The 25,867-nt window shown below is 53.5% G+C and overlaps 1 protein-coding gene across 1 annotated transcript; it reads left to right on the top strand.

The window, feature by feature from the left end:
- The first annotated feature begins 58 nt into the window (after nt 1–58).
- On the top strand, nt 59–25,653 carry HAP1 (huntingtin associated protein 1). Its single transcript, XM_039256741.1, is given in 17 exon segments — nt 59–68; nt 16,486–16,542; nt 16,545–16,907; nt 16,910–16,942; nt 18,225–18,301; nt 18,638–18,676; nt 18,678–18,831; nt 18,958–19,391; nt 19,470–19,536; nt 20,837–20,967; nt 21,861–21,880; nt 21,882–21,933; nt 22,297–22,299; nt 22,523–22,612; nt 22,875–22,938; nt 23,681–24,097; nt 25,262–25,653. Coding segments are annotated over 17 exon segments (2,046 nt in total). The 3' UTR covers nt 25,297–25,653.
- The last annotated feature ends 214 nt before the right edge of the window (nt 25,654–25,867 follow it).

Below are 25,867 nucleotides of genomic sequence, written 5' to 3'. Positions count from 1 at the left end.
GCACTGCACGCTCACAGGGCGCCATGTTGGAACCTTAGGGAGTAGGAGGGGCAAAGAGATGGCTGGAGGTGAGTCCCCGCTTCAGGGACACAAGGCCTCACTTTTTTCTCCAAGGGGCGACCTCCTCACTGGCCTCAGCCTCCAGCCCTGCCCTGGCCAGCCTTAATGTGCATTTATTTGGTGGATTTCTCCTGGGCGGGACACTTCCTGCGGCCGGAGTCTGGGCCCCCTTTTGGTGTGTGGTGCCCACCTCCCTTCCGTCCCCTCAACCAGGATCCTCCCTGCTGGTTCTTGCCTCCCGATCTTTGTCCTTTGTCCATGCTGGTCCCTCTGCCCAGAAAGCCTTCCCCTGCTCACTCCCTGGGGTCCAGCTCAGCCCTCACTCCAGGAGCGCTGCCTCCTTCATCACGGTGCTCCCAGCCAGGCTGAGCTGGTGCCCCTTCTCTGCTCCCTAATGCCCCGTGCACACCATCATGTCACCCACCACACTACCATTGGCTTACGTGACGGTTCCCCGCCCACATCCCCGAATTCCCCTTCCGGGGACAGCTAATTGCACCTACCCGGTCTGAGAACCTTTGGCACCTGGAAGTCAGGCAGTGGAGGGAGGCCACGGCCTCGTCCTCAGAGGATCCTGTGACACCAAGTCGGATATGCTGGGGGCAGGGACAGCGAGCCCAACCGAGAGGCAGGTGTGGGGTGCAGGCAAGAGGCGATGAGATGCTGAGCCGAGCTCCGCTGAGGGGAGGGGACATCACAAGGACTTTTATGAACAATGCACTTCCTCTGTGCTCTGTGTTCAGGGCTGCTTGGGCGGCTCTAACAAAATACCACAGGTTGGGGGCTGGAAGTCCAAGATCAAGGTCCCAGCAGATGCCTGGTGAAAGCCTGCTGCTTGGCTGGTACAAGACAGCCGCCCCCGGACGTCCCCCGGACGTGTTCCCATGGGGCCTTGGTGCCTGCTTCTCATGGAGAGATCTCTCCCTCTTACAAGGGGGCTAATCCCATCATGGAGCCCCACCCTCAAAACTTCATCTAAACCTAGTTACATCCCAAAGGGCCCACCTCTAAATATCACACTGGGGGCTAAGACTTCAACGTATGAATTTGGGGGATGCAGACAGCCCTAACGGGGCCCTGGCAAGAACCACTCAGCTGGGGTAATTTGAGAATTTGGTACAGGGACAGTTTACAGAGGTGCGGGCAGGGAGAGAGAGAGGGACCGGCAAGAAAGAGGGTAGCACCCTGGGCTGATGATCGTGGCCTCTGGCAGGAAGGCAGCGAGTGCTTCTTGGGGTCAGGACTCTGAATGAGGGTCCTCATGGGGAAGTTCGTTCCTCTTACCAAGGCTCCCTGTTGGCCAAACTGGAGCCAAAACCATCAAACCTATCCATGTGGCCCATTTACATCACTGCTGCCCAGAGCAGAGTGGAGAGATCTGCAGAGGCCAGGGAATGGTAAGCTGGGCAACCCCAAGCTTTCCAAAAGAGAAGGAGGCGTCTTATAAGAAAGGATTAGCCTCTTAGGTCTCATAAGAGGCATTGAAGACAAGGGAAAGGGAAAGGGCAGTAAAGCACCAGTGTTAAGGGTTAATACTAGGCATGATTGAGCTTTATATTTATAATAGGCACTGAGCTTCCTGGCAGCCTGGACAAAAAGGGAAAGTTAAGCTAGTTAATCTCAGTGAAATGAGTTGGCGCTTCTAGTTTTCCTGCAGGAGCTATCTGAGTCTTGTAACCTCGAGAAAATTAAATTTATGTCTCTGAACCTCAATTTCTTCATCTGTAAAATGGGGATAAGGCCTGTTCCTCCTACTGCATGTGAAGACCGATGCAAGCACAGTCCAGGCATGAAGAAGGGGAAAATGCAAAAGTCTTTTTTTTTTTTTTCCCAAGAGGAGTTTTGCCATTTTGTTTTTCCAGAAGGGTCATCTGCCCCCTAGAGACATTGGCAGGAAACTGCCACATGACCCTCCCTTGCTGCAAGGGAAGCTGGGAAATTGAAGATACAATCGGAATCCGGGTTCTAAAAGGAAGGAGGCCTGGAAGACAAGGGGCAGAGCTCCATTGCCTGCTGTGACTCGGAACCAGCTGTCCCCGCCAGCCCCTTCCTTTTATGCAGGCTTACTTGAGGGCGCACAGGAGTTGAGGGCTGCAGCAGAGGAGGCCCCCAGGAGGGAAAGTGCAAGCTTAGGTGATGCTGGCAGACTTGACTGCGTAGTCACGGCCAAGGAACCGGAAACCTGGCTCTGGTGGTCAGGGGAATGTCAGTGTCTGCCACTCACCACACTCAGCAGATCTACCCTGGTATCAACAGTACCGGTGGAAACCAACACTCACCTCTCACAATAGCAAGTGCCACACTGAAGGCAAGAGAGGCGGATCCAAGCCGCCCTTCCCCCCCCCCCCCCAAATGGCAATGAGCCAGAATGAGGGGCAGAATCCAACAAGGTGATGCTGCGGCGGACGACCTTCCTCTGCCCTACGGTCCTTCCAGCTCGACTTAGAATCAAATTGACATGAGGCAGATTAACAGGAAATCAAATTTAATAGCTATACGTATGGGCAGTCCCCTCAGACATGAACTTCCAAAGCTGATGAGGCAACAAGAGGCTTATCTGAGCTGAGGACAGAGGAAGGGTCTGGGGGTAAAAAGGGAAGAACGCTCATTAGCAGGAAGGGGAGAGGAGATGTTTGGAAAAACAAGGTTGCCCAATTATGCAGATAAGATTCTTAGGTGAAGCTCTCTTTTTGGTACAGGCTCTCCTTTTTAATGCAAATTTTGGCAGCTGAGTGGGAGGCTGGGAGCCTTTCCTGCATCTGCTGGGTTTTAATTACTTAAAAAAAAATTTTTTTTTAAGTTTATTTACTTTGAGAGGAGGAGAGAAAACGGTCAAGCGGGGAAGTTGCAGAGAGAGAGAAAGAGAGAATCCCAAGCAGGTTCTGCACTGGCAGTGCAGAGCCCAATGCGGGACTTGAACTGCCAGATCCTGAAGTTGGGAACTTAACCGATGAAGCCACCCTGACACTCCATGCTGGGTTTTAATTACTTTTAACACGAAATACTCTTTATGCCCAAGTGGTCCATCTAGGGGCAGACTGCCCTTGGCCGCTACGGTGGATTTCAATATCACATTTTCAAGGGGCACCCGGTTGGGTCAGCTGGTGGAGCATGTGACCATTGGTTCCTACATTGGGCATAGAGATCACTTAAAAAAACCCAACAATCTTAAAAAAATCAAGTTATCAAAATAAGTTATCATCTGTGAACCTAAAACTACTCTTAAAAATAGTCTGTTGGGGGTCAACTGGGTGGCTCAGTCGGTTAAGTGTCTGACTTCTGCTCAGGTAATGATCTCTCAGTTTGTGAGTTCAAGGCCTGCATCGGGCTCTGTGCTGACAGCTCAGAGCCTGGATCCTGCTTAGGATTCTGTCTTGCTCTCTCTCTCTGCCCTTCCCCCACTCATGCTCTGTCTCTGTCTCTCAAAAATCAATAAATATTAACAAATTAAAAAAAATACAGTCTGTCAATTTAAAAAAAAGTTATTCAGCAACAAAAAAATGTTTTTAAAGTAAGTATTAAGGAGGTGCCTGGCTGGCTCAGTCAGTGGAGCATGTGACTCTTGATCTTGAGGTTGTAAATTCAAGCTCCACATTGGGTGTAGAGATTACTTAAACATAAAATCTTTTAAAAAATAATTAAAACACTAAAAATGATGTGTTACAACTAAAAAAAAAAGTAAAACACGCCCATACAACCTCATCCCAAAAGCATGTGAGTTGGCTAAAAAGATACAATCAATATGATAAAATAACTAGCTGGGAAATAATTAGATGGAATCTTAAATCCTATGTTTGGATCCAAAAACATCTCCGCACATATATGTAGAGGGGCACCTGGGTGGCTCACCCCCTGAAAATATGGGGAGGGGCACCTGGGTGGCTCAGTCCATTAAGCATCCGCCTTCGGCTCAGGTTGTGATTTCTCAGTTTGTGAGTTCAAGCCCCGTGTCCGGCTCTGTGCTGACAGCTGAGCCTGGAGCCTGCTTTGGATTCTTCTCTCTCTCAAAAATAAACATTAAAAAAATTTTTTTAAATAGAAAAGAAAATATGGGGCAATTTGGTAACACCCAGGACGTGTGGGAAAGATTTGAGATATGCAGTTGGCTCCCGGTTCACAATAATCACTAGTACAACGAAGCTGTGGAAAACAGGTCCGAATGCAATCCGGGTCTGTACTGATAGGAGCATCCTATCTCTGGAAGGAACAAGAACACTCTCCATTGGCTAGACTCATGGGTCATTCGCCCATTCAATCACCCAGTGCTTCCTAAGGACCTGCTCTCTGCCAGGCTTTGCTCAAGGCCCTGGGGCTAGAGCTGCCCCACATCTCATCTTCCCGTTGAAACACAGTAAAGCAAGGCAAGCACAGAGTGCGCATGTGCATAGGCGCCCGCGTGGGTTCAGCGAGCCCGTGGAGGGCGTGGCGATGTTTGAGTGGCCTTGCCTTTCAAATAAGGAGGTGTTCGATGGGCATCATGGAAGATACCTGGGCCGGATTTCTGGCAGTGGCAACAGCCAAAGATGTGAAAGCTGAGCACAGAGTTCGAGAGATGACAGCGGCTTGGAGAGATGAGAGCGAGAAACAGGCTGGAAAATGCGGCAAAAGTCAGGGAGTGGAGGGCTTTGTGTGTCTGGGCAAAGTGTGTGAACGAACTGGATCGTGGATAAGAAGGGTTGGGCTTTGTGGAAGGCAGGTGTGACCCTGCCTGAAGGGTGTGGTTTTCTGTCCTAGGGTCGTTCAGGCACAGCCGTCCTAGCAATCCTAATCAGACCCATCACTGGCTGAGCTTTCTCCGTGCTGAGCCTGTGCCAGGCGACATCCTCACGGCAACTGAGGTTGGAGATATTTGCCTCTCATTTTACTTTTGAGGCCCAAGAAATTCAGGTGACATTGTTAATTTTTTAAAATGTTTATTTTTGAGAGAGAGAGACAGACAGACAGACAGACATACAGACAGAACATGAGAAAGGGAGGGCAGAGAGAGATGGAGACAGAATTGGAAGCCGACTCCAGGCTCTGAGACGTCAGCACAGAGCCCGGTGTGGGGCTCGAACTCACGAGCGGCAAGATCATGACCGGAGCTGAAGTTGGATGCTCAATCTACTGAGCCACCCAGGCGTCCAGGTGACATTTTTAGTAATAATGTGAACATCAGCAGTTGTCACTTGCTGAGCCCTTGGTAGGTGCTAAGTGCTTTACTGTGTAATCTCTTACAAGCCCTGTGAGGCATGTAAAATGAAGGTAAATTATATATGGTGAGGCTGCCGAGATTCAGAGAAATTAGGTGATGTGTGGAAGGCAGCACAGCTTGTGAGAGCCAGAGCTTGGATTTGGATGCAGAATGCCTGACGTTTAGTCCCATGGCTCTTTGCCGTCTCCCGCCTCCACCTTCTGCGTCCAGCCCACCATCCTTGGCAGGTCTGGGGCATGAGATCAGAGAGGGTGGGGTTCAGGCCTGGCTGGAGGAGGGGGAGCCCAGAGAAGAGCAAACTAGCAGAACACCTGTCTGGTGTGCACAGAGCACAAGAGGGTGCAGCCTCATTTGGAGGATCCCTCGAGGGCATAGCCGGAAACAGAAAGTGGGATTGGGTGTGGGGGTGTGAATTACAAAGAGGAAGATTTAATTCTTTTTTTTTTCTTAATGTTTTATTTATTTCTGAGAGAGAGAGAGAGAGAGACAGTGTGAGCAGGGGAGGGTCAGAGAGAGAGGGAGACACAGAATCTGAAGCAGGCTCCAGGCTCTGAGCTATCTGTCAGTACAGAGCCCGACGTGGGGCTTGAACCCACGAACCGTGAGATCATGACCAGAGCCGAAGTCGGATGTTTAACCGACTGAGCCACCCAGGCGCCCCAGGAGGAAGATTTAATTCTAAGCAGAAGTCTCAAGGAAGCCCTTTCTAGAATAAGGGCTATCTAGAAGTGCCTGTTTCTCATCTATAAAACAATAATATATATATTTTTTTCGGGTGATGATAAAATGAAATAACGTATATGAAGCATAGACTAGCTGGGGCTCAGTGAATTTGTGTTTCTCCCTCCTGTGCTGTCTCCCGACTCATGAATTGTTCCCAGAAGGTCTCAGAGTCTAGACATGGACCCAAGGATCAGAAGGCGTCACGGAGTCTGGTGACAGGAGTCAGGCAGGGAAGGGCTCCTCGGTCTTCCCCCTGAACCTGGAGGCAGCTGAGGGAGGCCCAAGGGCAGTAAAATGTCTTCCAGGCTCGCCACCATTGTCTGCCCAGCAGGCTGGACGCAGCTGGTTGCCTTTCCCTCCCTGACACTGCGAGCTGTGGCTCCCTCCACCTGGCTCCCAGCTGCTTCCTGGGGACCCCCGCCCCCCACAGGCCAGGGCAGGCCCTGTGACCCACCACCTGCAGATAGCTCCTATCCCACTTAGGCCTCGAGCTAGTGCCTGGAGGAAGTGAGTGGGGGCTGAGCTGAGGGGTTCTAAGCGAGAAGAGGGGAGGGGACTATGCTGCAGTCCCTTAACACGGCCCACCCCCTGAGGGTCTGCTGTCCATGTGCCCCTGGGTTGTTTCCTGGTGGGGCCCACTCATGTTGGGGAGTGTGGAGCACTGTCCAGAGTCCAGGGACACAGACTCTCGCCCTGACTGGGCAAGTCTCTCTGGAGCCTTTGGGGACCACTCCCTGCCCCCCACTCACACCCAGACTCACCCAGAGAACCCATCATGGTTCACTCGACAGATGCCGCATGCTTACTTACCCTAATTAGAGCCCTAAGGATACAGAAGTGCCCTCTGCGTTAAATCATTATCTCATAAGTAACAGAATCTTACACTGTGAACAGTGAGAGGCAGGAAGATGCCAGGAGAGACATCCCTTCTGGGAGCCTGGAGGGCTTCTCAGAGGAGGAGGCGCCCTCAGCAGGAGAGTGGGAGACAAGGTGGAGGGAGCCTGCAGCCTATGTGGGTAGCAAGCGGCGGGTGGTCGGGGAAGACTGGAGCCCCCAGGTGGGAGGGAGCGCAAGGGGGTAGGGTGAAGTTGGAGTGGAGGAAATTGCCATCCTCTAGGACCCCCGGCCAACCTGGCTAGAGCCCCGCCCCCACCATCACTGCATCACTGCTGGTACTTCCTCTCTGCTGCCTCTCTGGCTTCTTTCCTTCCCCTGTCCCAACCAGCGGGGGGGGGGGGGGGGGGGGGGGGGGGGGGGCTAGGAACCCAGAGGACACCAGGTGAGGAGCTTAGGCCCCCAGCATGCACACTTCCTCACCCCAGGCCCCAGAGAGGCTCAGGGGGCTCGGTGCCTAGGAGTCTGGGCAGGGTCTGGGAGAAGGAGTAAAGGAAAGGAGGCCTGACATTGTGGAGGTGCCTGGGCACTGGTGGGGAAGAGACACCCGGAGAGAGAGGAGGGCCCCTGGGAGAACAACAGGAGAAGCTCAGGAGTGGGGGAGGGGGGGAAGCGGCACCCCTGTCCCATTCTGAGGGCACTTCCCTCTGCCCTGTGCCTGGTCTGATGCAGAAAGTGGGCCTGGTGTCTGGCCTCGTCCAGACCCCAGGCCAACTCTCAAGGGCTCTTGCCATGGGGTAGCCTGTCCTTGGTTCATTTTCAGGGTCAGGCTAGGGGAGGCGGCCTGAGCCTGTGTGCTGTCTGAGTGACTGTACCTCCAAGTTCATGGGTGCGGTGGGTCTTGAGCCCCCTCCTGTCCTCTCTCTGATTCAGCAGGGGTCAGTGGGTTCATACTGGAGGAAGGGCAGGAGGTCTAGGGTTTCTGTTCTGCCGGCCTGTCTGGTTAGAGCGGCAGCAGGGTGTGGAGGGGAACAAGGCTGACTGGCACCACTGGGAGGGGCTTGCTGGGTGTCCTGGGCAGCCCTGGGCTGTGGCAGACGTCCATCAGCCAGGCCAAAGTGCTTGTGGAGTGACCAGGGGGCTGACCTTTGGCTTCTCCATCTGTAAAATGAAGTCACCATCCCTACTCTGCCTCTTTTGTGGGGTCACAGATCTGCGGGTGAAGGGCTGGATGGGGGTACGGGGTATGTGGGCCAACACTGCCCTCTGGTGGCTCTAGCTAGAGTTGCTTTGCACTGGTGCGGGGACCTAGAGGGTGCAGTCAACGGGGAGCCTGCAGGGTCCCCTTCATCTCTGTATCCTCCATTCCACTTTCTTCTTCTTCACCCCAAACTTCTCAGGGGCCTCAGGGCTGCTGTCTCATGGGCAGGGATAATCCAACTCAGCAAACATCCATTCAGCAGGAATGGAATGGGCCCCTATTTCATGTTCCCTGCTGTGCATGGAGCTGCAGAGATGTCCAAGGCACAGTGAGACTGACCAGGAAGCTGGAGGCTAGTGAGGGAGCGGCTTGGCAGAGCTGAAGAAGTGTGGACAGGTGACCCTGTCGTGGCCACTCCTGAGGTTCTCCAGTCTCACCGTCCACAGCAAACCTGGGGGTTGGGTTGTGTCTCCTTCCAACTTTTTGCTGACAAAGGAACCATAGAAAATATGCATGCTGGAGCACTGAGGAGAATGGATTTGGTTACCAATGTTCGTCCACTCCCACAATGATCTCAGGATGATCCCTGGGCTCTGGGTTCTGTCTTTTGCATTAGTTTTCTCTTCCCCGCCGGGACATCCCCATCAGCACATACACATGTCGTCACATTGCTCATCCTTAAATGCTTTTTTTTTTTTAAGTTTATTTATTTAAGTAATCTCTATACCCAACGTGGGGTTTGAACTCACGATCCTGAGATCAGGAGCTGCAGGCTCTTCCCACTGAGCCAGCCAGGCGCCCCTTATCTCTCATCCTTAAACCACCTTCTCTATTGCCTGTGTTGTTTTTCAGTGACTGTTCTCTCTCAGCTCCCCTTGGCTGCAAAACTCTTCAATAGTTTTCTATATTCTTGGTCCTCACTCCATCACCCCCCATTACTTCTTCGCCCTTCTCAGTCCCTCTCACTGCTGTCTCTCCACTGAGATTGTCCATGGTTGCCAAGGTTGTCCATGGCCTCCATCTTGTGTCCTCATCAACACAGGTGGCACTTTCTCCTTGAAACACTTTCTCTGGAGCCCAGCTTTCCCTTGGTTTACCTCTTCTTCACGGTCCCATCCATCTCGGTTGCTTTGATGACTCTTCCTCCTCTTCCCGCCGTCTACATACTGAGGGGTTAACCCTGGGTCCCCTTATGTACCTACAATCAGTCTCTCAGGGACCTCACCTAGTCCCATGATTTTACATTCTCATCATAGAGCAATGAGTCCTCAGTTGAAGTGTCCAGCCCCCATTTCTCCCCTGCGCTCAGATTGATATATCCAGTTGTTATATTTATATATCAAGCTGGGATAAACCCAACTTGTTGTGTATCCATTTGGATAACTTAATAAGCATTTTGGATTCAACTTATTTAAAACTGAACTCCTGGGGCACCTGGCTGGCTCAATTGGTAAGGCGCGTGACTCTTGATCTCAGGATCGTGAGTTCAAGCCCCACATTGGATGTGGAGCCTACTAAAAAAAAAAAAAAAAAAGGATGTTTAGATAAATCTGAACTCCTGATTTTCTCTACCAAAGCTGATTTTCCCTCAGTTTTCCTCCTCTTGGTGGACGGCAGCTCTCTCTGGCCCAAACAGTTGGAGTCATCCTTGACTTTTCTCCTTCCTTCACACTCTTCATCCAATCCTTCAGCAAGTCCTAGGCTTTACCTTCAGGATTAGGCTTCCAATTCAACGTCTATCCAAATAGATGGAGTAGCTGGTACCACATTTCCCTCTTGCAGAAGACAACTAGAAAACTGGATAAAATGCCTGAAACAACGGTTTTAAGGCATTGAACAATAAGCATCACAGGACTGTGGTCTCAGAGAGAAACAAATAAGGTGAGTCCTATGATGCCCTTGGATATCTATCTAGAGGCAGTTTCTAAAGGCAGTACAGGGAGTGGGAACCCAAGCAGACTCTGGTGTCTCACTGACTTGCAGGGACAGAGGTCAGAGTTCAGGGAGGTTGCAATTTGTGGAACAGATTTTTCCCAGGAGGAGAGAGCCATGCAGTTCTGAACAAGTCCCAGAAACCTACAGAGGAATGTTCTTGAGTCTTTGGTTGAATACAAAACTGTAGGTGGGTAGGGTGAGATTCCATGAGGCTGAAAAGAATATCTACTGGGGAAAGAACAACTCCCAGGAAGCTGTAAGCGAATTCCCAGAGCTCACACAGGGCTGGGAGATGTTTAGGTTCTGTTCAGCCAGTGAGGAGAGTCCTCATTGAATATGTGGGGCATTCAGTAGACCCTCTGGAAAGACTACTCCTTCCTAATAGGGCTAAAATATCTCTAGAATAAAAACCTTTCTGGGTCTGCCCTGCAAAACTTTAAAAACAACTCTTTTTTTTTAAACATTTTTTTTAAATTTTTAATGTTTTATTTATTTTTAGGAGAGAGAGAGACAGCGTGAGCAGGGGAGGGTCAGAGAGAGAGGGAGTCACAGACTGAAACAGGCTCCAGGCTCTGAGGTAGCAGTCAGCACAGAGCCCGATGTGGGGCTCGAACCCACGAACCACGAGATCATGACCTAAGCGAAAGTCGGACGCTTAACCGACTAAGCCACCCAGGCGCCCCTAAAAACAACTCTTAAGCAGATCGAGCTGATCCACAATAACTTAACTGCCTGGCAAGAGGAAACCCAACAAAGGAAGATAACAAAATGGTGGCTCAGCAATGTAACATCCACAATATATCCAGCCTCCAAAAGATTATGAAGCATGAAAGATGCAGAAAATGTGACCTGTAACCAGGAGAAAAATCAGTCGATAAAAACAGACCCATAAGTGACAGAGATGATGGCAGAGAAAGACTTCTAAAAATTCCTTACAGCTAAGTATAAGGATGTAAAAAAATATATGAGTATAATGAGGAGACAAATGGAAGATACTAGAGATCCAGGCTCTAGATCTAGCATGGGATCAGAAATGAAAAGTTCCTGAATGGCTTAAAAGGAGGTTTAAAAAGGTCAGTGGAGGGACACCTGGCTGGCTCAGTCAGTAGAGCATGTGACTCTTGATCTTGGGGTTGTAAGTCTGAGCCCCAATTTGGATGTAGAGATTCCTGAAAAATAATGTCTTTAAAAAAATAATCAGTGGACTTGAAGATAGACCAATTGCAACAACTGAAACTGAAGGACAGAGAGAAAAAGGCTGGAAAATGAAAATGAACAGAGCCTTAGTGCCTGTGGTTCAGTATCAAGTGGCCTAACATACATGTAATTGAAAGCCCAGAAGTGGGGCTCAGAAAAAAGTATTTAAAGAATAAAAGTTGATGGGGCACCTGGGTGGCTCAGTCTGTTGAGTGTCCAACTTCGGCTCAGGTCATGATCTCAGGGTTTGTGAGTTCTAGCCCCACACTGGGCTTGTTGCTGTCAGCCTGTTGGTGCAGAACCTGCTTTAGATCCTTTGTCCCCCTCTCTCTGCCCCCCCTGACTTGTGCTCTCCCCTCCCCACCAAAATAAAAATAAATATTAAAAAAAGATATGAGTTGAAAATTTTCCAAATTTTGACCAAAGCTATACACCCTCAAATCTAAGAAGCTCAGTCAGCCCCAAGAAGGATAAAGAAAAGTCCTACTGGGGCACCTGGGTGGCTCAGTCGGTTGAGCGGCCGACTTTGGCTCAGGTCATGATCTCACGGTTTGTGGGTTTGAGCCCCGCATAGGGCTCTGTGCTGACAGCTAGCTCAGAGCCTGGAGCCTGCTTCGGATTCTGTATCTCCCTCTCTCTGACCCTCCCCTGCTCACGCTGTCTCTCTCTCTCTCAGAAATAAATAAAACATTAAAAAAAATTTATAAAAAGAAAAATCCTAAGATACATCATGATTAAATTAATGAAATCCAGTGATGTAGAGACAAAATGTATCTATCTATTTATTTTTTAGAGAGTTTTTTTTTTTTTTTTAATTTTTAATGTTTATTTATTTTTGAGAGAGACAGAGCATGAATGGGGGAAAGGCAGAGAAAGAGGGAGACACAGAATCTGAAAGAGGCTCCAGGCTCTGAGCTGTCAGCACAGAGCCTGACGTGGGGCTGGAACCCAGGAACCATGAGATCATGACCTGAGCCGAAGTTGGACGCTTAGCCAACTGAGCCACCCAGGTGCCCCGAACAGAAAAAATTTAAAGGTACACAGGGGGAAAAAAGACAAATTATATTTAAGGAAATAAAGAGAAGAATGAATTTGAGTCACAATTGAGATGTGCTATAAGAATAAAATGCACTCAGTTCATTATTAAAAATGTAAAATATAATCTTATTAATAATTTTATGTCGATTACATGTTGAAATGATAATATTTTGGGGATATTGGATTAAATACAATATTATTGTTATTATTTTTTATTTTATTTTGGTGTTTATTTTTGAAAGAGAGAGAGAGAGAGACAGAGCATGAGCAGGGGAGGGGCAGAGAGAGAGGGAGACACAGAATCTGAAGCAGGCTCCAGGCTCTGAGCTGTCAGCACAGAGCCTGACGTGGGGCTGGAACCCAGGAACCATGAGATCATGATCTGAGCCAAAGTCGGACCTTAACCGACTGAGCCACCCAAGCACCATTATTATTATTATTTTAAATGTCTATTTATTTATTTAGAGAGAGAGAGAGTGCAGGTGAGCCTGAGTGGAGGAGGGGCAGAGGGAGAGGAAATCTTATTCTTTGTGACTATACTAAAAACCACTGAATGGACACTTTTATTTTATTTTATTTTATTTTATTTTATTTTATTTTATTTTATTTACAATTATATTTTTCAGCAATCTCTATGCCCAACGTGGGGCTTGAACTCACAACCCTGAGATTAAGAGTCACATGCTCCACTGACTAAGCCAGCCAACTGCCTTAGGATACTTTTAAATGGTGAATTTTATGGCATGTGAATTATATCTCAAGAAAGCTGGTGGGTTTTGTTATTGTTGTTCTGTTTTGTTTTTAGAGAGGGATAGGGTTGTTATGGTCTAAGTGTTTGTGTCCCCCTGCAATTCCTGTTGAAATCCTAACCCCCAGTGCGATGGTGTTAGGAGGTGGGGCCTTTTGGAGGTGATTGGGGCTTGAATGGGGAGCCCTCCTGCATGGGAGCCGGTGGGCTTCTAAAAGAAGCCTCAGGGAGCTCCCACAGCCCTTCCACCATGTGACGACCACAGTGGGCAGATAAGACAGCACCTGGGTGGTTCAGCAGGTGAAGCATCTGACTCTTGATTTCAGCTCAGGTCATGATCTCATGGTTCATGAGATAGAGCCCTGTGTGGGGCTCTGCGCTGACAGTGCGGAGCCTGCTTGGGATTCTCTCTCTCCCTCTCTCTCTGCCCCTCCTTCGTGGGCATGCTCTCACACACACTCTCTCAAAATAAATAAATAAACATTAAAAAAAAAAAAGAAAAAAAGACAGCAGTCTATGGGCCAGGAGTCAGAGCTCTCACTAGACACTGAATCTGCGGGCACCTTGATCTTGGACTTCCAGCCTCCAGAACTCCGAGAAACAGTTTATAAGTCACCTAGTCTATGGCAACTTATTAAAGCAGTCTGAGGGGACTAAGATGCCCCTACTGTCTGTCTACTGTCAGCCAATCAGCCAGAGCCGTCCTGTTAAACTTAAGTTGGAGGACACCACTCTGATGACAAGCCTTCTGCTGGCGCAGGTGATGTCCGGTGCCCGGGGTCTGCTGCTCCCTTTCTGACCGCACCACCACCTGCAATCCTCTGTGCATTTCAGCCGCTAGGCCCTCCTTCTCTGGTCTCAAGCCTTTGCTTTTGCTGTTGTTTCTCACCCTCTTTCCCTGCCCTATCCTTCCCTTCGTTCCCTGCTTCTTCGTTCCGTAATTGTTCAGCCCATTGCACGTGGGCCCTGGGAGGGCAAAGATCTTTGTGTGTTTTGTCCACGGGCATGTCCCCAACAGCTGTCACAGTGCCTGGCTTCCAGTGCTTAATATATGTTTGTTGAGTGAATAAGGATGGATAATTTAGGGGACTAAACAGTGGAGATGAGAGAAGAAATGAAGGCAACAAATATTGAGGTTGCTCGAGATTGGAACCATGAAACAGGGCAGCACGTGAGAACGTGGGGGTGGTCGTGGATCTTGGATGCCTCCTCTTCTTATCCCAGGCCTCTGGCATGAGCACCCCCTCAATAGTTTGGGAGAAGTGTTGGCTCTGGGTGGGAGGAGGGGAGGAAAGGAGGCAGCAGGGGGCCAGAGGGCAGAGGTTGGGAGGGGCCTGAGTTCCATAGGGTGGGGGAGGGGAACTCAGGGGAACCACTTCTTACTCCCCTACCCCGAGGGGGCCAGATGTAGAGCCAGTATTTTAGAAATAGCATACATAACTAATGAAGACTGGCCCTCTGATCAACAAGCAGATAATTCCCGATGGGGCTGACGGGGGTGGGGGGTGCATGGAGGATTTGGTGGCCCGCCAGGGAGGTGAACTGGCACCTGGGTTCACTCTCCAATCAGGAATGAGAAACATTGGCTCTTGAGGAGAGAGAGGCTGCCTTGTGACAGGCAGGAGTTGGCTGTGAAGGCTGGGGGCACAGGCTGAGATGGAGATTACTAAGTGGTTAATGATTTCTCCTCTCCCACCCACCCAGACCACCCTGTCAGATAGGTACTTTCCAATTTCCTCATAGCTCTTTGTCTGTGTGTTTTGAAAAAAATTCACCGCACTATGACTGTCTTACTTGTTTTCTCATCTATTTACTTCCCTTTCTCAAATCTAAACTCCAGGAGAGCCAGGATCTAGCTTCTCTTGTTCCCTGCTCTAGTCTGAGAGTCTAGTACAGTGCCCGATATATACAGAAGGCACTCAATAAATATTCGTCAAAGGAATGAATGGACCCAGATGGAAGAAAACATTCTTATCACAATGCTTCTCCCTGGGAGGCCTTGGGGACAGGGCAGTCTGCTCTTCTTTCTTGGGTTGTGTCTCTTGTTCCGTGAAGTGTCACAGACACCTGGCTCCTAAGGCACTTTGTTAGCCTGAGGAACCTCTGTCCTAGGTGCAGTCCCTGGGTGAAAGCCCTTGTCCTGGGCTCAGGCTTGGAGTGGTGGCTGTGGGGAAGGGGGTCCCAGAATTCCTGAGAGATGGATTCATGTGGTGGGGGCAGGGGCGAGTATCACCACAATCTAGAAAAGAGGATGAATCTAGAATAATCTAGAAGAGAGGATGAGAATCTTCAGCAAGAGGGGCTGAAGAGCAGACTGCACATTTGAGAAATATTTAGGAGGTAAATTAAGTAGGACAGGTGATTGGTTGGTTACTGAAGGGAAAAAACTTGGGGCACCAAGAATGATCCTAAGGTTTTAAATGAATTAGTGTCATGGACACCTGGGTGGCTCAGTCCATTAGGCATCCAACTCTTGATTTTGGTCAGGTCATGATCTCACAGTTTCCTGAGTTCGAGCCCCCTGTCAGCCTCTACGCTGACAGCTTGGAGCCTGCTTGGGATTCCCCCTCTCTCTCTCTCTCTCTCTCCTCTCTCTGTCCCTCCCCTGCACTATCTCTCAAAATAAATAAGCATAAAAAAAAAAAAAGAATTCATGCCATTACCATCTCTTTGGGGGCTTGCAGGTTATTCCAGTCTAAAGGCACAGAAATGCCCGCCCCCCCCCCCGCTGCCCCGCCCAGCTCATTCAGGACTTGGGGCCCACCTCCCGTGGTGCACTGCGGAAGGGGCGCAGGTCCTGGATTGGAGGTAGACACACTCTGAGCACTGCCGGCCACCAGATAAGGGACGCTCTGGGGCCACAGGGGACGAGGTCGGAGGAGTCTTCACCGAAGACCTTTAAGCTGTGTCTGCAGGAAGAACAGGTGTTTGCCAGGGTGGAAGGCGGTGGGCGAAGTGAATGAGGGCTGGAGGTAAAGCACCAGGAAAGGTAGAAATAAGAAAGAGGGCTGTCAAGCGGCTGGGGCACGGACGCGGGAGTGAGCGCGAGGATCACTGTGTGACGCGCCTGACTGGGCCCCGCGTTCAAAGAGTCCTGGGATCTGGAATCATCTCCCAGCTACCGGGGAAAGCACAGCACTGCGCTACTTCCCAGATCATATCCAGGGAGGGCAGCCGGCAACCCCCGCGGGAGCTGAGGGAGGCCTTGCCCGTAGGTAGGGACCTCCGAAGTCTCTGTGCCGGAATTCCTGGGGAGCTGCGACTTTGAGCAGAACCATTCTCCGGAGGTGGAGAGGAGAGGAGAAACCCTGAACTCGGAACCAAGCCCATGGAACCGGCTGCAACCGCCACTCGACTCTCTCCTTGTTCTGAATTTTTGCGCTCCGCTCCGCCACCTCCGTCCCTTCGCGCGGGACCCCCAGTCCCGGGCACCACTGGTTGTTTCCTGGCGACCCCCTCCCGCGCGTGGTACGGCCCGACGGGCGCCTTCTGCAGGCGCAGGTTATAAAGGCAGGCCTGCGGCGCAGACTGCGCACCCAAGGTGCGCTCCGCAAGAGTCCGGGCACAGCCTCGCGGGGCACCGGTCCAGAACCGGGGATCCAGCGGGAGTCACCCCGCACCCCCACCTGCAGCCAGTTCCGCTCCAGAGCCCTCCGCGCAGCCTGCAGCCGCCCCTGCGCAGCCACTGGCGGCCCGACAGGGAACGGGATCCAGATCCCCACCCGTCTCGGGACCTCCAGCCGGCGCTCGCCCGACCTCCAAGGCTGGACCCGCGGCAGGAACCCCGCGCGCGCCCGCATTCTCAGCCGTCCGGGGGAATAGCCAGTCCGTGCCCCGCAACTCGGACGCGCAGTGGACTCGCTTCATATTCCGAGGGCCCTTTGGTCCCCGGGCCACTGGCCTGGGGACTGAAAAGGCGGCGGGCATCTGGAAGACGCCGGCCGCCTATATCGGACGGCAGCCTGGGGTGTCGGGCCCCAGCGCGCCGCCTTTATTCGGGAGCTGGAGGAAGGCACATTGGGTACCCAGGACCCCAGGGCGGGTGGCACCTGGGCATTTCTGGGGGGGGAGGCGTCGGTTCCAGGCGCCCCGTCCCCTCTAGCACTCGGTCTCACCCTTCCGCCCACTTGCGATATCACTGTCTGCGGTGCCTGTTCGGTCTCCTCTTGCCCATTTTCTCTAACCTTCTGTCGTCCCCTGATTGCTGTTGGTGAGTCAGGTCGGCGCACCCGCCGGCTTGGCTTCCCCGTTTTGCGCGCCTGTTGCTCCGCAGATCTGCGCGCTCTCAGGACCCCCTCCTCAGTCAGCCGCAGTGCCTGGGGGGCCGGGGGTGCGGGAGGGCGCTGCCCGGTGCGCTCTGAGCCTGCGCTGGCCCCCTGCGCCACGCTGGGGAGGTGGGCGGGCGGAGGGAAGGCTTTGTCGACCTTTTGGCTGCGGGTGTCCGAGCCTCGCAAGTCCCAGCCTAGGGGTGGGCGGGGCCTCCGCTTTCTTCCCCTGGTGTGCTCTCCGGGGTCTCGGGAGACCCTGGATTAGGGCTAGAGGCTCAGGAACCCCTATGCAGTGCCGGAGGAGTCCCTTCCTCGTCACTACACGCAACAAGTGCAGGGTGGGTGACTGCGTCTGTTGTGTGACCCAGGAGGCCCTCTGGCTGAGGGGAGATGAGTCCGCGGCTGTTCTTCCACTAGCCGCCACATTCCCCTAGTGCCAGGGACCCAGGCGTCCTGAGAACTCATTTCCACCCGAGCTTGGAGGACTGCGATCCCTTTACCTCACCCAGGCCCCTCCAGAGCACAAGAGTCCGTTTGGCCCTGGGAGCAGGGAACGGCTGCTGAGTACTGGGGTGTCTGGAGAGAATATCGGGGGCAGGAAGGGAGCTATCTTGTCCCCGACTCTTGTTGTTGAGGGAGAACTGAGACAAGGCAGGAAACAGTGGGATGTGGGGTAGCATATGCCCCCCTTTTCCCAACTTGGTCTCCACTCCCATTTTTAAAAAAAAATTTTTTTTTAATGTTTTATTTATTTCTAGGAGAGAGAGAGAGACAGCGTGAGCAGGGGAGGGTCAGAGAGAGAGGGAGTCACAGACTCTGAAACAGGCTCCAGGCTCTGAGCTGGCAGTCAGCACAGAGCCCGACGCGGGNCAGACTCTGAAACAGGCTCCAGGCTCTGAGCTGGCAGTCAGCACAGAGCCCGACGCGGGGCTCGAACCCACGAGCTGTGAAATCATGATCCAAGCGAAAGTCGGACGCTTAACCGACTAAGCCACCCAGGCGCCCCCTCCACTCCCGCTTTTGCAGAGCTGTGTCCCCACCGACCCCCGCCAGTCAAGATCACCCAAGAAGATGTCAAAGTGATGTTAAATTTGCTAGAGGAGGCATGGACTGACTTCCCTGTCCCGCCGGCCTGAGCCAGGCCTCTGTTTTAATTCCGCCCTGGAGGGGTAGGAGTCTTATCTTTTTTTCTGCTTGATTATTTCTCTCGGGGCCAAGCTGGGGGTCCCTCTTATGGAAGGCAGGTATATGGAGGATGTCCAGGCTGGAACTGCTCTTAGAGCCATCTGGTCTGATCTGCTCTTTTCCAGAAGGGGAAGCTGAGTCAGGCCCCGCAGAGGGCCAATGGCGGGTCCTTTTCTAGTACCCTGGAAAACTAGGGTGTGGGGAGGGTTTCCCCTAGTGGCCTGGCTTCCCTTTGCCCCCTGTGTACTCCCTAGCTTCTCCCACCTGTCTGGGGGACCTCATAAAACAGGAAAGTATTCCCCATGGATGGGGGGTCCTCTGCAGAGAGAGTGGGTCCTAAATACAGCGGCTTGCATTGGCCGGTCTCTGGTGAGATGGAACAGTGTTCTGATGGAGGAGAACAGCAAACTGGAAGCCGTGCTCGGCTCAGCCAGGGAGGAGGTAGCCAGTGGGGAGGAGGGGAGGGGGTGTCATCTCAGACCTACTTACAGTCCCCCCTAGCCCCCCACGCCGTCCCTGGACCTGTGCTCGCCCCCACCTTGGTTCCAACGGAGTCCCTCTCCCCCACTGCCAGATTTTACGCCTCGACACCAGGTGAGCTTGCGAGATGACCTCCTTCAGCTCTACTCTGACTCTGAGGAGGAGCAGGAGGAGGAGGAAGAAGAGGAGGAAGAGGAAGAGCACAGCATGATCATTCCTATGGAGCCCCTGAGTCGTGAGTGTCCTGCCTTGTCACCTGGGCAGCCCCTTCTCCGTACCTCAGTTTCCCTGTTTGCAAACAGGAACGCTGACGGTGTATCTGCTGGCAGGATCGCTGAGGCTGATGGAGAGCACCACGCTGAGCCCGGGTGGGCAGACCCTGGGTGGCCTGGGACCTGGGTCCCGCACCCCTTGAACCCTGACTCCCATCGCTGTCACCCCTAGGACTTCTCAGCGACAGGGTCGCTGCCCTACTGCCCTCAGCGGGCAGCCCCGCAGGAGGAGGAGAATGAGCAGCTGAAAGAGGAGGTGAGCATATGGGAAGAGGGCGCATCCACGGCCAGGGGCCCTTGACTCCCCTGCCCCTTCCTCTCTCCCTCCCTCCAGGCCTCTCAACTCGACACCCTCGAGGAGGAGGAGCAGATGCTCATCCTGGACTGTGTGGAGCGGTTTTGTCCGTGAAGTTGTACCTTGAGGAAGAGGGAAGAACTCAGAGCTCAGAGTTTGGAGGTCTGAGTTCGAGTCCCCACTCTGAACTTCTTAGCTGTGTGAGCTTGGACGCGTTCCTTGACCTCCCTGAACCTTCATCTTTAGCAGGGGGAGGTACGTTCTCAGTGTGGACCTCTCCGGGGACACAGCTGAGAAAGTGCATTGAGTACACTGTAAAAAGCTCTACAGAGGCCCTGGGGCCCCTCCAAGCTTATGGCCTTTTGTTATTTAGGGCACGGGAAGGAGTGGCCTGGAAGCAAGAAAACCAGGAGCTGCCAGAGACCAGGCACTGAGGCCCTGGGGCCGGACCAGGGCTCTGCTGCCACCGGGAGTTTCTGAAGAAGAGGGAGGCACAGTGTTGTCCCTGAGGAGCTCAGGTCTGGCTGTGAGATGCAGACAACAGAGGGCAACGGCTGAACTCATGCTGCTCCCCTCTCCCCAGGCCTGACCTTCCTTCCCCCTGGCTCCTCAGCTCCCCCCTTGGCCCCACGGGTCCCCAGGCCCCTGACATAGGAACTGGTTCCTAAGTTCTGTTGCTTCCGCCTCCTCAGAGAGGCTCAAGTGTCCTTCCTCCTCCTCACCTCCCTGCCTCTAGCTCAGGCCCCTTCTTGCCTGGTCTCCCAGCCTGGATTGCTGCCCTTCTGGGTCATTCTGCACAAGCCCAAATAAGTTTTCTAAAACCACACCTGACCTGCTTAAAACGCCAAGCTTCCCATTGGCCATAGGGTAGCCTCAGACCACACCCCCCCCCCCAACAGCCCCAACGATCTGGGCCCTGCCCAGTGTCCGAGCCCTCCCTCCCAGTGTCCTGTGATTGTCCCTAAGCCTCTCCACACCCCGTCTGGGCCTTGTTTGCCCTTCTGTGCCTGGCCGAGGCCCGCTCGCCCTGCAGGGGTCCTAGCTTTGCAGCCCTGGTAAGGCTGGACCGGGCGCCGCAGCTGCGACCCCCAGGGCGCCCATTATACTCGCTCCCTCAGAGCCCAGCTACGCACCGGCGGGGTCTCCTTGCCCATCACTTTCCCCACTGGACTTGAGCCCCGTGTGTGCTGGAACCAGGTCCTGCAGACTGATCACCCAGGGCCTTGCTCTGTGTCAGTCAACAAACATTTACTGAAAAGAAGACCGAGTGAGGAAGGTGAGTCCTGCAAACCCAGAGCCCTCCGCAGGAGCTGAGGGGTGGGGTGGACAGAGGCGTCGGGAGGGCCGGACTGGTCCCCGAAGGCCAAGGGAGCCGGCGCTGACCTTCTGTCCCCGCTTGTCCCCAGCTGAGGCCAGCCAGCAGATGGCTGAGCTGTCAGAGGTGCTGGCGCTCAGGATGGAGAACCAGGACCAGCAGCAGAGGGAAGTCACCCAGCTGCAGGCCTGGGTCCCGAAGCGGCAGCAACGCTGCCGGTCGGTGCATCGGGGTGTGCCCAGGGCTCCCTCCTGTCATGGCCCCGCAACACCCAAGCCCCCTCCTCCCTGTCCCCGCCTCCTGGGGCTCTTGAGCTCAGGCCAGGCCCCAGACCCATCTCTGCGTCAGAGTCTGAGTTGGAGGGGTCTCAGAGAGTCCTCATTCTGCCCCCTTGTCCCAGGGAGGAGACCAGGTCCCAGAGAGGGTCACGGGATGTTCCAGAAACCAGACCACGTGACTCTCCTGCCTTGTGTGCCCTCATTCTTTTTTTTTTTTTTTTTTTAAACGGCAGGGTTTTTTTTGGGGGCGCCTGGGTGGCTTAGTCAGTTAAGCGTCCGACTTTCGCTTAGGTCATGATCTCGCGGTTCGTGGGTTCGAGCCCCGCGTTGGGCTCTGTGCTGACTGCCAGCTCAGAGCCTGGAGCCTGTTTCAGTCTGTGTCTCCCTGTCTCTCTGACCCTCCCCTGCTCACGCTGTCTCTCTCTCTCTCCTAGATATAAATAAAACATTAAAAAAAATTAAAAAAAATAAACAGCAGGGTTTTTTTTATTTTTATTTTTAATGTTTTATTTATTTTTTAGAGAGAGAGAGAGAGACGGCATGAGCAGGGGAGGGTCAGAGAGAGAGGGAGACACAGAATCTGAAACAGGCTCCAGGCTCTGAGCTGTCAGCACAGAGCCCGACGCGGGGCTCGAACCCACAAACTGTGAGATCATGACCTGAGCTGAAGCCGGACACTTAACCGACTGAACCACCCAGGTGCCCCTTATGTGGCCTCATTCTATGTGACTTCGCACTTAAAGGGCTGCCAAAGTCTGACCCATGTGCCTGGGAAGACCTGCCAGACGTGAGGGGGTGCTTGGGGGTACGGTGCTCACCAGGCTTGGCTCTTTCCAGTATGGGGCTGAGACCGAGAAGGCAGCAGCAGCTGGCTTCGGAGAAAGTCATCCAGATGCAGCTCCAGGATGAGGTGGGGCTCCCTTTGACTCCTGCCCCGGCCCTTGAGAGACCCTGGCCCAGCGCAGGGATGAGCTCGGGGCCCTTGGTCAGCTGCCTGACTTTCTGGAAGGGGGGGACTGGGTCTGTCCCTTTGCACACTCTCAGCGTCAGGCACGGGACTTGGCAGGTGGCATCTGAGTGGAGTAGAGTCCAGGGACCTACCTGGGGGCACCCTGCTTGTCATTATGCGCATCAGGGTCTGGGTCTCTCGCTTCTTAGCCCCTTGGGAAAGGGTGGGCCTGGGTCTCAGCGGAACCTGTATGTGGCTTCCTAGCTGCACGCCCTGCGGGAGAAGTGCCCGGAGCACGGGGACATGCTGACCCAGGCTCAGGAGGAGGTGGAGACCCTCCGCCAGCAAGCGCCGGTGTCCACTAGCCCTGTCACCCAAGCACATACACTGTACCTTTAGTAAGGACCCCCGGCCACCCGCCTTTTGCCTCTGTGTGCTTGTGCCTTAGCCCCGCTGGCTGATTTCCAGCCTTAGTCCCTTTCTGTGCCTGGAAGTAGGGGGCTGGAGCTCTGTGGGGATCCCCTGGTAATCCCCTCTCTCCACCACGGAGACCCTTCCTGGTTTTCGGGACACCCTGGCTGGGGAGCCCAGGAGGTCTGTAAGGAGGATTATCTCAGACCAGGTGTTTTTTTATGGAAAGGTGCACTGCTGGGGCCCCCGGGCCCTTGCCTGACCCACACTCACTTTCCCAGATTGGGGAGGGGGTTTGCTTCTGACCTTCATTCACTCCTGGAGCCCCTTGTTTGCAGCCCGAGCCCCTCCCCCTCCCCCCCTTTTCTCTGTCCACATGTCTGGGCCCGTCATTTCTTCCCAGGAGTTTTTCACATGTTGGGGCCCCAGGGACTTTGGGGTTTTAGCTAATGTTGCTTTGGGACAGTGAAGGCCCTTATCTCTGTTGAAAGAATCCTGGAACGACTGAGGAGGAGGGCATGTCACAGCTGAGGAGGAGGACATGTCACAGCTGGGGTAAGCTGGCTAGGGGCCCCCCCGTCAGCTGCCCTCACTTTTCAGCAGTCAGACAACCACCTGCAGTCCTGCTGCCCTAGAGAAGGCCTTGTGCTCTGGGCCCGCTGGGCTGAGTTGTTCTGGAAGGGGCTGCTCCCTTTTCCTTCAGATCTTGCTCCATAGGTGGCCACGTGATTTAGGCTGTTCCAAGTGGGGACCGAAGCCTTTCCTTCACCTTGACAGAGGCTGAGAGTAAAGGAGCACTGGCCTAGGAGCTGGAAACATTTGGGACTGAGTCCCAACGTGGTCCCTTTATTGGCTGTGTGTCCTTGGGCAAGTGGCTTGAACTGTCTGAGCCTTACTAAGATGGATTTGTTCCTATGGCAACTGGCTGTGGGATGGGCTGTAACAGTTAAATCATGGAGGGGAGCAGAAGGAATATTATTCTTGCTGGTCTGTTCTGTGCAGTAGGGTGAAGGCGGGGTGACCGTCCTCCCTACCCGGTGTCTGGGCTGGGTGTTTGAAGCCTTGAGGCTGGTACCCAGTTCCCTTTTCTCCTGGCTGGGACAGAACTGGGGAGTAGCCATCAGATCTATGTGTAGACTGGGACAGAGAGCAGGAGAGCTCCTCAAGCCTGGTGGCTGGAGATGTCCTAGGGGAGGGTGGAGGAGGGGGGCTGGGGACTCTGCCTGGGGTTGGCTCTCAGCAGGCACAGAAAGACTTTCCCGTCTCCCTGCTCAGATACAGGCTGTGCTGCAGTGAGGCTCCCTGAGGGAGCAGGACCGGGGGTTCGAGGCTAAGAAGGGGTTGCCGACAGCAGAGGATTTTGTGGCGGAAGATTGTGTGTCTGAGGAGGAGCTGGGGACCACAGAAGAGGTGGCGTCAGCTGAGGAGGGGGCGACAGAAGAGGCAGAACTGGTGTCTGAGGAGGCTGAGGCCTGGGAGGAGGTGGAGCCGGAGCTGGATGAGGCAATGCAGAGGACCATGGTGACCTCAGCCTTGCAGGCCAGCGGCTTGGGACCCTCTCATCTAAACATGAAACGTGTCCTCCAGCAGCTGGCTAACTGGCGGCAGGCACGGTATGGTCGGCAGCTGAGGCAGAAGATGCTCCAGAAAGGTGAGTGCTCCCGCAGGGGCCGCCCTCCAGCCAGCCTGAAGAGCTACAGATCAGCAATGAAAGGTGAGGGTAGGTGAGCACCCCAAGTGCTCACTTACCCCAGCTTGGCCTCACGAGTGTGGTGATTTGCATGAAATTTGCATATTATTTGCATAGGCGTCTCCAGGTTCCTTCAGTGGGAACTATGGCCCCAGGACTCATTTCTGTAGAATTTGCATAGGATTCCAGATCTCTACCCCTTTTTCTCCCAGGGTATGAAGGCTGAAGGTTAAGACCAGGGACTGCAGTCCCCCACTGTGCCTCACCTCCCGGTCTCTGCTTCCCCCTTCTCCCTGTCTCCCACTCTGCCACCGGATCCCCAAGGCTCCTCAGCCCTGCAGTAGGTATAGGGAGCAGGCTCAGAGCAGCAGCTCGGGTGCTGATCCAGCCCTTTCAGAGGCTAGGGGAGGACTGGGCCAACCACCCTCCCAGGGCTTGGGAGAAAGAGGGGTGTTCTGGGGCCACCCAGGCCACTGGGACAAAGGCCTCTGCCAGCAAGGATCACAGGTGGACCAGTCCCCTGGGTGAGTCTGAAGATAGGCTGGGTCTCCTCCAGGGTGCTGGGGGGGTGCGTCAGGGTCTCCTCTCCCCAGCTGGAAGCCCCAAGGTTTGGGAGCTGCATCTGCCTTCTGTCCCAATGAACCTGGGCTGGGGCTTGAGGACCCAAGCCCTGCTTTCAAGGAGCTCACAGACACACCAAAGGTGATTTCATGACTGGCACTGTTTCCTTTAGTTCTCGCACTCCTGTAGCGAGCTGTTACCAGCCCCCTTTGTCAGGTGAGAAAACTGAGGTTCAGAGAGCTAAAGCAACTCATTTAAGGTCACATAGCTAGCGTGGGTCTGAGCCTGTTCTGCTCACTACTCTGCTAGAATTTTTCCTGGCCTGTCCCTCCCCTCTGACCCTGTCCTGGCGCCTGCCTGGCCTGTTTATCAGCTGTGAAATTTGTTGCCTTACCATTATACGTGGACTTCCCCCACTCCAATGGCCGTTTGGTCACTGCTGGGCAGCCTCATCAGGGTGGCCATGTAAGGTTGTGTAGTTTGTAAACTGAACAGTGACCTCTTGGCCGGCCAGTGGGCAGCTCGCAAAACTATCAGTTTTGGCTGCTTTTCTGATACAGCGACAAGGCCTCGGCCCCTGCCTGCTGGCCAAGCCCTCAGTTACCATCCACTCCTCTTCTCTTTCAGGCTTTGCTCTTTCCCAGCAGCCTGCAGAAGCCTGAGGCCCCTCCCTCAGCTGCCTGGCCAAGTCCCACCTACCCCAGACCCTCCTTCCCATCCTCCCAAACAGGACCCCCTCTGTCTGTCACCAGCCTGCCTTCTGTCCTGATGAACCTGGGCTGGGGCTTGAGGACCCAAGCCTCGACCCTTTGCAGAGATAGGGGGCCCTCGTTCTGCTGCTGGTGCAAAAGCTAGTTCAGGTGCCGGAACATTCCAGATGTTCTGCCCTTTCCCACTCTACATCTAAACAGCTGGAGTGTTTCTGCCCCCACTTCAGTCTGGCCCTGTTCCCTGCTGTGCTGCTCACTCTCCTGTTGCATGTCAGGCTGTGCACCTGCTGGTGCAGGAAATAAAGGACCTGTGCACAACCTGGCCTGGACTCCAGCGTCTTTCTCTGGGAGCATGTGTGCACATGTGTGTGTTCATGCACGCGGCTTTGCTGGGGCAAAGTCATGGAAAGAGGATGGGCTCCAACGCTGAATCCTGTGCCGCGGACTTTTATTACATACATTACTTAGTCACATCAATGACCCCTGTGGGGTGGTGGGTGATCTGGTAAATGGTTGTTAGAGG

Source organism: Hyaena hyaena, unplaced genomic scaffold (genome assembly GCF_003009895.1).
Source record: "Hyaena hyaena isolate Hyena2069 unplaced genomic scaffold, ASM300989v1 scaffold_589, whole genome shotgun sequence".
Classification (NCBI taxonomy): Eukaryota; Metazoa; Chordata; class Mammalia; order Carnivora; family Hyaenidae; genus Hyaena; species Hyaena hyaena.
Note: the sequence above shows the minus strand (reverse complement) of the source record. Positions and strands in the feature narration are given on the sequence as shown.